We start from the raw sequence: 13,541 nt of genomic DNA, 5'->3' as shown, positions 1-13,541 counted from the left end.
TAATATAAAACTTCCAATTTACCGTATTTAACATAAATACAAGCAACAAGACCATAATTCTGTGTATAACGCACTAGTTCATAGATACATATAACAGCAGGTTGATCCATGTGTCTGTTACCAAGGGATTTCTAATCATCATTTCATTTTATGTGTATGTTGAACACCAGACAGTATGAACTAAACGTGTGTAAGTATTTACCGTATTTACAATATTACCCGAACTTAAATCAGTATAATAACATTGTCAGAAAATGCAGAAGGTACAGTCACGTCACATAAACTTTGATAAGACAGGATGTAGTTAGTGAACGGAATTAAATGTTTTTAAACAAACCTCACATGATGATATGAAGCCAATAGGGATGCATCGTGGGACTCTAATATTATATTAGATGTCATCTTCAACATGCATTGAGTTGCTGCAGCTGACTCCCCTACATTCACCACATCCTGGAGAGCATTCCAGACCATGTTTCTTACAGCTGCACCGTGCTGAGCCGCAGTCAGTCTTACAGTTACATCTGATAATTCTAAGCAGGTGCTCGGGGGCTGGTGGCTGATCTGTGAGAATGGGATATAGATGACCATTTCGTAGTTCCCATCTCCAGTTCTCCGGCAACATGTCCGACGACCTCTGTCCCATCCACTCCTGAACTTGATAGTAGACACGCATTGAATGATATTTTGCTGCAGCTGCAGTTGGAGGCAATTGTTTCGGCTTGACGAATGTTGAATATGCTGCCACTTTTTCACAAAAGCGGACATGGCGCAATTTGTCCAGACCTATGTCTGTGTCATCATTGAACAATTTCACGAAAACTCTTTCACCAGCTTTTATGATATCTTCTCTCTCTGTAGCCACACTGAATGCAGATGCCTGTTGACAGGGAAAGGACATGTCAGAGACCAGTTCTTTTACCGCCGACGATTTTCCAATTCCAAACGCTCTACTTGTAGTATCGCATCCTGTAAAAGCGTGGATGAACAAGATGTTACTGCAGATGACTTCTCCTACCTTCCGCTTTGTTTCCTTTATTTGCCAGACTTTCCTTTTCTTTTTACTGTTACTCTTTGCCTCTGTCATATAGTAGATTTCTGATGACTCTTCTGATAAACTAGCGTGGTAGCATAGAAGTACCAGCAGGTCTGTGTCCTCACCAATTACAACAGTCGTGTGTTCCTTTGCAAGTTCCACAGCTGTCATGACAATTTCTAGGTCTGCATCACTACGTGCGTGTTTCACTCTACATCCCTGTTCCTGTAAGGCTGTACCAAGGAGATTGATGAACCTCTGTTTGTTAGATTGGTTGGCCAGGAAGTCTTCCTTTTTAGAATTGAGTAACAGGTTCTTTTCACACTTAACTTCTACTCCAGCATCCCCCCGTCTAAAGTGAGCTATATCCTTTATTGTTGGTCCAGCTTCATATCCATCAAACACAATGGTCGCCGTTCCATACCTGCTACGGACATATTCCATGTAGAGCTGAAGGATGGTGTCGTAAGTGCATCCTCGAGGCCAAACTACACGTTGAAGTAGAGCTCCACCATCAAGAACATATTCTCGCTGGACCGTGTGTATTGGAGGTTGCCAATCAGGATTTTGTAATAAAGTCCACGAGTCAGCAAGTGCAGCTTTGTTGGCTGGTAGAGGAAGACCTGATGGTTCAAAGAGTGCAGGAGGAATGTTGCACAGTTCAAACTCCAGCACTGATGCCAGATTTTCGCCCATGTTCCTTGCACTGGTTACAATTCTTTGGAACAGAAGTTTAGGATCAACGTGTACTTTATCCCCCTCAAACTGTACAGATGCCTTAGAGTGAAGTGTACAAACTTGGTCTTTCTTTTTGAAGACATAATCTTGAATGGACACTCCAGTCATTTTGTCAAGTATCTTCTGTCCAACATATTTGGCATTCTCAACATTTACAGGTTTGTCAGCTATTTCTCCGGTTGCAATATTGCGGAGACTAGTGTCATCACTGAAAGGATTCCTCTCTTCTAAGAACGATAACACTGTCAGAATGTCTTTGTTGTCCTTGTCCATTCGAGCCTGGGTAGCATCCTTGTGTTGCTCATTAGTGAGACCCATGTAAGACGTTGAATTTCTCCAATGCCAAACCTCCATTAGTTTTGATGCTACGCATGAGCATCTGCTCTATTACTAGGTCTGTTGGCAAGCCAGCCCACAAACGGTTGCTACGACGAACAACATGGAGTCCTCTCTTGAAATCTCTGTAGACTTCTTCATGAGTATTTTCCAAAGCCAACATCTTTTGGAGATACAAACGACTCGACTTGGCATAAAGAGAATGTCCAGAAGCTGCAAAGTAAGGAATCATTTCCCTGAGAGATTCAAGATGGAGATCCCAATTACCAGTTCTTTCAGCCTTTATGAACCTTCACAAAATGTCTATCATCTCTATGTATTGCAGCCATAACTTTGATGTTCTTCTATCTTTTAACTGTGTCTTGTACTCATCCAGTCTAGACTTTACTCTGTTTAGGACAATGTCTTGACAAATGTCCTCAGTTGATAATTGCCCTCCTAGAAGGTGTTCAAATAGATATACTGCATGTTTGAGATCGTTGTTGGTCACGTCCTTTGTGCTGCACCATCTATTCTGAGGAGTACGTTCTGAATCAATATGTTCATCACACTTGCAAATCCAAGGATATTCAAACGCCTGGCCTAAGAGGAGTACATTGAGAGCTGTGTCCACAAGAAAGTGGCCTTCTGATGGCTCGGGAAACAGCTTTACCTGTCATCATGTGTGGAACTGCATTAGGAGCATACACTGTCTCCAAGACCTCACAAAGTCCAGAACCCAACATAAGGTGACCAATACAACCCAGGAATGACATTTCTGTATGAAAGGATCCAAGTCTTAGAACAAATGCTTGGAGATCTTTATCTGCAGTTGCAGTTGATACAATGGTAGTTGCCTTCCACCAAAGTGGTTGATCAAAGGTGATAACAGGTGTTACATTTTGTTGTCTTGCTTGAACCCCAACATACTTCAGTGTGGAATATATGCATGACATGTCACCAGGATTCATATCAATCATAGGCAAGAAGGTGACAGTTGATATCCCAGCGTGATCTCCTCTGTGAACTGACTGCATATAACCTGACCAGGAGGTTCTCGGAGACTTAAGTGGCCACATAATCTTCCAGAGAATGTCCAAAGCTGATGTTGGGTCAGAAGACTCTTCACGATTACAAGATGAAAGTTCTTCATAAACTGTACATGCCAGTCCATTCCAGTCGGATTTGTAGAAATGCATTCCAATTCGGCCAACTGCTACAATGTCTTTTATGCTTGGATTGCCTCTTGTGATTGGCTTGATGGTGTTTCTCCCTGGTGTGGCTGTTGAAATTATGCCCATTCCATGGAATGTGTTATTACCATCTAAAGTGCGCACGTTGTGGTCGATGTTATCGGCAACGAATTGCAGGGATGATCCAAGTTCGGGGTGTGAGACTTCAGGACTTTCTGTTGCTGCTCCATTGGCTTCAAACCGCTGTATATGATGAGCAGTACCCATGTTGATGAAGCAAGTCTATCAAGAATCGTGATGCAAAGTGGTGATGCATTTGGACACCAAGTCCAATTTGAAGTGGTGGTACCAATGATCTCAGCCGAGTTGCTTGCATGACAGCTTGCCCAATGGAAGCAACTTTAACTTCAGAGCCTTTTCCATTAAATAGGTGAGTCAACAGAAGTCGAAGGGATTGTGGCAAGTATTCAAGTTGAATTTCAGTTGACTTGATATCATCAATGCTAGGATAAGTTGGATGGTTTCCGCTTATGGCTTTTATGTCACATTTCAGGAGGTCAGCAGTTGCTCTAATCAGGCGCATCTTCTCTCCATCTGGATCTGACTTTTGGGGGGTCTTGTAGAAATCATACAGAATAGATGAAGCATTGTGTCGGAAGGTTGCAACATCTGGTTTTCCATCTGCTTCAGCAATGATTATTTTATAACCAAAATGTTCACACAGTTTTCGTTTCATGTATTTTACACTGTAGGGTTCTTCATTAGAGTTCAAATAAGAAGCCATTTTTGAAACTAGATTTGTTACTGTAACCTGTTCATCATCATTTGCTTCAATGTAGTCAGCAACTTGCAAGAATGCAGCAAGTTTCACAGGATCCTCCGGTCTTCCCTGGTGTGGCTTCTTTCGAGGTGTTGGGGAATAACTATCTACAGCTTGAGGCAACTTTCTGTTTGTCCTGAAATTCACACTGCATGAGTTGTGGTAAACGGCATCCACTGCAAAACAATCGCCAGCATACTCAATTCTTGCAAGAACTTTTGTAGACCATTCATCACCTCTTTTCAAGCAAATATTTTTTATAGTTTCCTGGAACTGCTTTTCGGTCCTAACCGGAATCACATTAGATCTGTGAGTCTTCCAATCTGTTTTTACAGTCTCTCCACAGAACAAGCAATCTGTTTGGAAGCTGAACTCTTTTTCTTGCGACCTTAAAGATCGTGTTTGATTTTCTTGGTCTTGATCCTCATTTTCCGTAAATTTTCTTTTATTAGAGGCAGCAATACTGAATTTATTGATGTGTTTGCGTCTGCACTCCTGGTGTATATATTGTCCTTCTCTTGTTTGTGTGCTTTCTTCGCGCAGAGCACTTGCTCTGTTGATGCTTGTGCTTCCTTTTTCACTGAGTTTTGATGTAGGTTTTCCATTTCCAAGCAGGTCTCCACAGAGGACACACACATTTAGGTCATCGTAACATCTGCAAAAAGTGTTTTGGTTGTCTTGATAAATATTATAGTGTTCAGGTGTTGTTGTTGTTATTGTTTTTACTTTTCTATCGATTAGAAAAGTAATACCATGCCAGTTATGTCTCACTTCTTGTTTTTGTGTGTTTCGACATTTCGACTGGCAACGTTGAATGGGGTCAACAGCTCTAAGTGAACTATTGTCCAGTATCAACTACGTCAATAGTTCTCCGCCTTGACGGTTAATATATGCAACCTATGAATATATCAGACATCAGTCATGTCAGTTAACTTGTACATGTTTGAAAATAATTACCCAGATTGCGCTGGACTGCCAGCGACGGTACATTCGTTCGCCATCTTGTTTATGTGACGCAGTCTACGGCAACACAGCGAATAACACCGGCCATCTGATTTTTCGTATCAAATGTGCACGTTTTGGCATTACAAAAAATAACTTTTTCGAACAAAATCGTTCATGATACTTTTCTATACTTTTGATATGTTGAAAGTACACAACTTAGTGACATGTTCCAGCAGAAATTGTTTTTATTGCAATTTGTTCTACCCCTTTTGCAAGTGTTACTGGACTAATGAGACTAAGCATGAATATGCAGATCCTAAATATACTGTTGAGGAAGTAAATGACACTGATGATTCTGACTTACTCTTAACCACTGTTTTTGGAAACACTCTTAATGAAACTTCGAGGGAAATCTATTTCATATTCATCATATTTAAAAAAGAAAAATACAAAGAACTGGAAGAGAACATATGTCGTTTGGAAGATGAAATAAGAAATGATTTCCAAAATATTGATGAATCACTTATCTCAAATCTTTCAAGTAATAAAAGAGAATAAAAAATGAAAGAAGAAGACAGTTTCGCAATGCAATCCAATGGTATGATGAAGGGGAGAAACCTACGAATTATTTTTGTCATCTAGAGAATAGAAGGGCGGTGGGGTAGCCTAGTGGTTAAAGCGTTCGCTTGTCACGCCGGAGACCCGGGTTCGATTCCCCACATGGGTGCAATGTGTGAAGCCCATTTTCTGGTGTCCCCCGCCGTGATATTGCTGGAATATTGCTAAAAGCGGCGTAAAACTGAACTCACTCACTCACTCACTCACTCACTCACTCAGAATAGAAATTACTCTTAACAAACTTATCAATTCTCTTATTACAGATAGTAGTAATGAAATATCAGATGGAGAAGTAATAAGAAAGGAACAGAGGAATTTTTATGAAAATTTGTATCAGTCAAAAAATGCAATTGATGATGACGATAAAGCTATATTCCAAACTATTGACACCCCTTCCTTAAACAGAGACCAGACGAATTAGAAAGCAAAATATGCCTTGAGGAACTGTCATTTGTTGTTAAATCGATGAAGAACAATAAAATTCCAGGCCTCAATGGCTTCCCAGTTGAATTCTTTAAGTTTTTTGGAAGGACCTTAAAATTTGGGTGCTGCGGTATGTGAGAGACACTTTTAAACCAAACTGTTTTACAATGACTATAAACAGAGCAGTGATTACATGCATCCCTAAACCAGGCAAAGACGGACGATTCTTGAAAAATTGGCGCCCTATCTCCCTCCTTAATGTATTGTATAAGATCATAAGCTCTTGCATCACCAACAGGATAAAAAAGACACTTGATTACCTCATTAACGAAAACCAAACAGGTTTCATTCCTGGAAGATGCATAATGGAAAATATCTGACTCCTCTACGACATTATGTGCGAAACTAAATTGCAAAATGAAAAAGGTCTGTTAATCCTTACTGATTTCGAAAAAGCATTTGACACCGTCTCCAATAATTTCATACAGAAATAGGTAAATATATTAATGTCAAATGTTTCTTCATGTGTTGTACAGAATGGACATTTGTCAACTGTTTTGAAAAGCAAGGGGCTATAGGCAAGGTGATCCAATCTCCCCATACTTATTCTTACTTGTTGCAGAAATATTAGGGATAATAAGAAACAAGGAAAAAATAAAAGGAGCGAAACAAAACGGAGCATATTATTAGCCAGTGTGCTGATGATACTGAACTATACTTGGACGGTTTGGAAACATCTCTTAATGAAGTAATGAAAACACTTAAAACTTAAAAACAATATGTCTGGTCTAAAAATAAAAATAAAAGAGTTTGGCTTGGAGAAATGGTCGGCAGTAAGACGACTTTATCCCGTGAGTTTAAGCTATACTGGTATAGTGATAATTTAGACATTTTGGGAATAAAACTAAAGGCAGACCTACAAAACCTGTATGCGATCAATACCAAAAAAAGAGACTTGAAAATATTAAAAGAATTCTGAGTTGGAAAAAGTGGAATTTAACACTGATTGGAAAAATAACTGTTATAAGAACTTTGGCCCTCTCTAATCTTGTTCATGTCTTCTCTTCTCTCCCAAATCCACCAGACGAGTTTATAAGAAACTTGAACATGCTATTTTTTAATTTCATACGGAATGATAAGAGGGACAAGGTAAAACGAATCAATTTAATTGCAAACATACGAGGAGGGTGGTCTCAGGATGGTCGATGTAAAAACTTTTATTGATTCTTTAATACTCTCATGTTTAAAGAAATATGTTTTAAAATCAAATAGCTTTAAACTAGCCGGTTTTCCAATAGAACACATCTTTCGGTTAGGAGCCAATATTATTAAGTACTACACTATTACAAATCCGTACTGGAAAGATGTACTTGATGCCTGGTGCAAATATATAAAGGGATATGCAGTTAACGAAATCCTTATGCAACCTCTTTGGTTTCGCGATCCATGTCTCATAATTAAAAACTGGTTCAAACAAGAAATTACTCATATCAAAGATATATTCATTGACAAGGAGTTACTCTCATTTGCAGAACTTACGAGAAAACTTGATATTAATGGCACAGTACTTGACCTAAGCTGTGTCCTCCTTAGCATTAAAAAAAATATGGAAAGAAGTTATTCCAACAGTGGGTCACACACCCACAACAAACACATCGATATGTTCACCTTGGAATGATTTTATTAAACTCCCTAATGGATCAAGATCATTTTATGATAGTCTCGTGTCTAAATCCAACTTACCAAATGTATGCGATAAATGGGAAAGAGAACTAAACCATCATATCGACTGGAAGACCACATTTTCGCAATGCAGACAAACAATCAAAGACACAGAGCTTTTGGATTTTCAATACAAGTTTATACACAGAATTATCTATACAAAACGAGAGTTGTTTAAAATGAAACTGGTTGATAACGACACATGTACATCATGTGGCCAAAGTGAGAATATTTATCATGTGTATATTGAATGTCCAACTATTAGATTATTCTGGAAAGAATTCACCAATTTTGTTAACCATGTCTTGTACAGAACAGTCATACCCTCTGCTCAGGATACACTAGTTTGTGCTAGTAATGATCATTTGCTCAATCACATGATCATGCTGGCAAAGTGCCACATTTTTGTCATGAATATTATGGGTATAAAACCAAATTTCAAAGAATTACTAAATGATGTTTATGATATCGAGAAATATATTGCTCGAAGCAGTTCTGAGATGAATTTGTTTGAGCGAAAATGGAGTTTACTCCAAAATGCTCTGTGACTGTGTAAACAAAATAGCTTTCACCTCAGTGTTTCTCCATCTGTCCCAGTTTTTACATGTCCGTACTCTTCCCACCCCCAAGCCCTAGTGGAAATTGTAACAAAGTCTCATTCCACTCATATAATATATATAATACTGTGAAATCTGTATCCAAGTGAAAGTGAATAAAAAAGTTTAAAAAAAAAAAAAAAGATGCCTCTTACAATCGCAGCGATGGTCTGCAGGACATTAATCAATACCTTGGCTCTTTGGAGAAACAATTACCTCTTTTTTTAAATCCGAGATCGTGTGGAATGGAAATGTCACAATTTGGCCATGGAGCAACTGCAAGCTGCGGATGCAAAAACAAGCATCGGAAGAACACCTGACTCCAATGCGAAACCCTCAAAGACGTCGACAACACCATGCAGCAATACTACCTGCTGACAAGCGGCTTGACCCCCTCTGCGACGAACCCACCCTCCCTCAGTATTACACCCCTTCCAGCTTGATTGGGAGCTCATCTTCATTGCTCTCGGTTTAGCTGCAACTATATTCATCGCCAAGCAATTAGACTGAAATATTTATATATGTGTATAAAATATATTTACATGTTTATAAAGGTGGGACGACAGGCACCATTTCAGTGTCAGTACATGCTTCTCGGAAAAACCAAAACATATGGCAGGAGGTGCACCACCAACAGTTGTCGCATGCACATTATGTCCACTTGAAAAGGGTTTGTCATCTTCTTGCCAAAAGAGATATCAACGAACATAACTGACTCCTCAGAATAAAAATTTAAGAAAACAACCTATTAGACATTTGACTACACATTTGAATGTGTCAACCTATTAGACATGTGTTATTTGAATATAAGAATTGTTTTGTTTTTTTTAAAAAAAAATATTTCGCCCATTGATATAGGAATCATGACGACCATTGGTTGACTCAAAGCAATGGCGAAAAAAAGGTGGATTGGTGGGTTATTCTCAAATGAGGAAACCCCAACTACTCGGCTTGTTTGGAGACACCAAGACGGTTGAGTTAAGGTTCGTGCTGGCATACCAGGAAAACAGTGGTCAATTCTAATATCGATATCGATAAACTCAAGCCCTTAATCGATAGTAAAACTTCATGAGGAGTTGGGCCATTTGAAAAGTATCAGCTACCAACTGATGAAAATGATGCTTGAAAAATCACAAATGGAAGGCAGCACCGAGTCCGGCGTGCCTTATTTCCAAGGCAAGCAGGAAGTCCTAACTCAATAACTCAAACAGAATCAGTCAAATCAGTGGTAGATACCACCAACAAAGTTTATCTTGACATAGCGAATCATGTGCCTTTGAAAGGCAGATTGTACCTCCTGGTACCCAAATGTTTCCAAGATAAAATGCCTAAAAAAGCATAAAAATAAAGGTAATGATTATTTACAAGTAGCAATCATAGACTCCTTGCATTCATCATCATGATCAATCCAGCTATCCCTTGATAAGAAATCCGGCCACGACTTTTCGGGCATAGACATGCGCACACCTATCTCTCAAATCGCTCCAGTGGAAAAACAGAACCCCTTGGCTATTAACATCTTCAGTTACATAGGATAAGTGCACAGAATCAATATATTTCTGATTGAGAAAGACAACCAGTATCACTACACGGTGGATAAAAATCTGAGCTGGTTGTTATACGACCAATCAATGCACAAAGAAAAGAATAATTTCTGCGAATGATGTCTGCACGGTTTCACGCGAGCTGACTTGCTGGAATTGCAATGGGAGGATTGCTAGGGCATGGGAGAGATGGCCATCCGAATCGACATGCTTTGAGAACATCAAAACATCTTCAAATTCATCCATCACAAACATCAAATGCCTGTGCCTTATGCCATCCATGCCGACTTTGAAGCCCTCATCCAACGGATCAACCACGACACACTGTCCGTCGCAAATTGCAGTTTCACGTTCAAAATACAGGAGCACAAAGCTTGTGGATTCGGAAAGATGGCTGTTCGATGTGGCAGGGAAACGAACGCTCATTACTCGACCATTTGGTCAAGGTCAACGACACCATCGCCATCACCAACGCAGCAACTCGGTCTCTGCTGCTCCAAAAATGCGTGTACCCGTACAAGTACAGGGACAGTTGGTCAGACGAGTTTGACGAGAGAGGACTACCACCCATTGATTGCCTTTACACCTCCTTTTTGATGGCTCGAGATTATCGTCCCTTGATAGTTGGGTGAAGGCCAGTGATAACTTTGCTATCACAAATCGATACATCAATGCAGCGACTTGGTCTTTGGTGTTAAAGAAGGGCATGTACCCATACAAGTACATGGACAAAGGTCTTGATTCATGGAAATGAACTTTCAATAAAATGTCACTGTCCCCAAACAATAGATCGCTATTGATGGTGCCATACTTATGCGTACGGGTACGCATGCTTAAAGTAGAAAAACAAATAGTTCAACATGTAAGCTCTGCTGCCATTTTGCTTGCCCTAGTAACGATGTGTTGGTCATGGTCATCTTGCTTGCCTTGCCAAGAGAATGTCGGCTGAGCACGACATAACTAAGCTGGGGACATCACACTGTTTACCTTGGTCACCATGTGACATACCAGCTGTGTGGGGCCTCACTCGCAAAAGTTTCTGACGCTAGCCCAACTCGATCTCCACTTACTGGATTCCAAGGCCAACGCTCTACTATCAGGCAGTCAGGATGGCTGTGACAGTCACGCAGCAAATGTTAGGGGTCAGTGCCTCTGAGCTTGTCTGGGCATCAGCGATGTCTCCCCACTTGAAAATCATTAATTTGCATCTAATTTCACATCCTGTAGGACTGGATTTTTTTTTTCTGTTCCAGAAGACCTGTTGCAATTAAGAGTTCTGAGCCCAGGTTACCAATAGACCTCTTTTTTGCTTATATCATATTACTTCATTTATGTGGATTTTTTGAGGCATTATAAACACAAACACACACACACACTCTCTAATGCATAACAGAAAATTGTTTAAGCTTTCATCGGTGTATTATTAAAAAATAATTGCTGTTGACTGATCCCTTGCAAGAAAACTTGGAAATTATTACTTTAATTTGTATATTTCCAAACCATACCTATGTCATCTCACCCCACGCCCGACAGCCAAGCGAAGTACTAGTACCACAACTGAAGCTACCCACCCCCTGCACATCCTGCCCAAACACACACCTGTCGAAACAGTGTGGCAGCCCCCGAAAAGCAGCCCACCTCCACATCAACCATGCGACCTCCCTACACAGCTACCCTCGTTCTGGAGCCAAGAAAGAGAATGACAGCATATAGGTACAGAAAGGCTTCACAGCCATTCTGAGGACAAATCTGCACACCCAACAGAAGTCACCAGACCACCTAGACACAGAAGCAATGGGGATGCGCACAGGCAAGCAGCACCAGAGAGGCCACAGCAGGCCCACAGCCAGCTCACAGCCAGTCCTCACCCAGCTGCCGAATACAAGACAGCACAGAACGCGAGACAGGACAAGTTTTTAAACATATTACAAATGTAATTAGTAGGACCGTAATTAACCTTTAGCATACCATAGAAGGGACTGTAATAGAACCATCACCATAAATACTACTCAGACAAAGTGGTGGTAACACATTCATGATATTTATAATTCAATACAAAAGATAACTGTATTTTTGGTGATGGCAATTTACATTCAATGTTGGTGAAATTGGCATAAAAGGCTTTGCTTTTTCACAGACAAATCTTTGAAAGTTAGATTTTTTATTTGATTAAATGACTGTCACACTTAAGAATATTTTGGGTGTCTTTCATCTGGATGCAAGATGGTTCTTGAGGAATCTGCACTTCTCGGAGGCAAGGCCATCTTCCAGCCTTGTCCTGGGATAAACATACTCTGCTAGTGCAGAATATTGCAGTGATGTGGAACATTTTTGTTTTGTTTTTTCACTTTTATACTTTTCAGTCTGAGAAGATTAAAATAAAGGATGTAATATATTTATTGCCACATTCTAAGAATCAGCTCCTAAGTTACACAGGACAGTGATCCAGTGTCAGCCTGGCTTTACTGAACAACAATTGATTTTAAATGTACCTTTTATTAATCTTAAGACTATGTCCTTTTGTTGTTGTAGCTGATACCTGTATGCTGTATTTGAGCAATGTTGTATTGTGTAAGTGGCTGTTGAAATATATTCTTTGGACTTTAATTCCAGGTGCATTATGTTAGGCTGATGCTTTTCTTTTCATCACTCTTTAAACCATGTCAGACTTGTATTACCTGATTATGATGTCTATGCTTTTGACCATAGGCTACAGAAGGTGGAGCAAGATAATGAGAAGTTGACACAGGAGCGACTTCAACTGCGTACAGAAATTCACCACGTAAGAACTGTGAGTACTTTGAGTGTTTATGTTTTTCATGATAAATCTGTTTCTGTTGCAATCCATCTGTTGAATTTTCATGAACATTCGTCCAGATTAATTTCACTGTGACTGTGTTTTGACAACAGACTAGTCTAAATGAACTGATACCAATGACATCACCACATGGTTTTAGTTTTAGTATTTATGGCTAAATAGAAATATCAGGCAGAAAATCTAATCTAAAATCATATTTCTTATTCTGTTACTACAAATGTGATTGCAATACCTACCAATACCAAAATGTCTATAAATATAGTAAGGTAGAAGTCTTGTGTAGATAGTCATTAATCACCCAATACTACACTGACCTCAGGCTATGCTCTCAACATGCAAGTTAACATTTTGTATTTTGTAATTTCATGCAGGAAAAATTGGACCTGCAGGATGCATATGACACCCTCTCTGATGAGCAGCAGAAATTACAGACAGAATTACACAAAATTACGCAGCAGAGTGAGCGTGAGAGGCAGACAACTGGACAGGTGAAGTGATTTCTATCATTTCTAACTTATCCTATCCCAAATCATGCATTTTTTACTTCTCTGGTTTAGCATGTAAACAATCTGGAAAAAGTTTGCTGCATTAAAACAGGAATCTCTCAAACCATTGTCATCACTAGGGATGAGAAGTTCTAGGTGTAGTGAGTATGTATCATGATATAGTTTATAATTGCAAATTTGCAGATTTTAAATTCAGAAGCATTCTGAAACATCATTGCAAGAACTGAAATTCGTGTTTGAAACAACTAACAATATTAATACCATTGT

At 39.5% G+C, this 13,541-nt stretch overlaps 1 protein-coding gene across 2 annotated transcripts in view; it reads left to right on the top strand.

The window, feature by feature from the left end:
• The window catches only part of LOC137283765 (rab11 family-interacting protein 4-like), a 189,211-nt gene that overhangs the window by 122,561 nt on the left and 53,109 nt on the right, over nucleotides 1-13,541 (top strand). For both annotated transcript variants that reach the window (XM_067815440.1, XM_067815441.1), the window contains 2 exons: nucleotides 12,660-12,741; nucleotides 13,140-13,256. In XM_067815440.1, the coding sequence (XP_067671541.1) occupies nucleotides 12,660-12,741; nucleotides 13,140-13,256 (199 nt within the window). The remainder of the gene's footprint in view (nucleotides 1-12,659; nucleotides 12,742-13,139; nucleotides 13,257-13,541) is intronic.

Source organism: Haliotis asinina, chromosome 5 (genome assembly GCF_037392515.1).
Source record: "Haliotis asinina isolate JCU_RB_2024 chromosome 5, JCU_Hal_asi_v2, whole genome shotgun sequence".
NCBI lineage: Eukaryota > Metazoa > Mollusca > Gastropoda > Lepetellida > Haliotidae > Haliotis > Haliotis asinina.
Note: the sequence above shows the minus strand (reverse complement) of the source record. Positions and strands in the feature narration are given on the sequence as shown.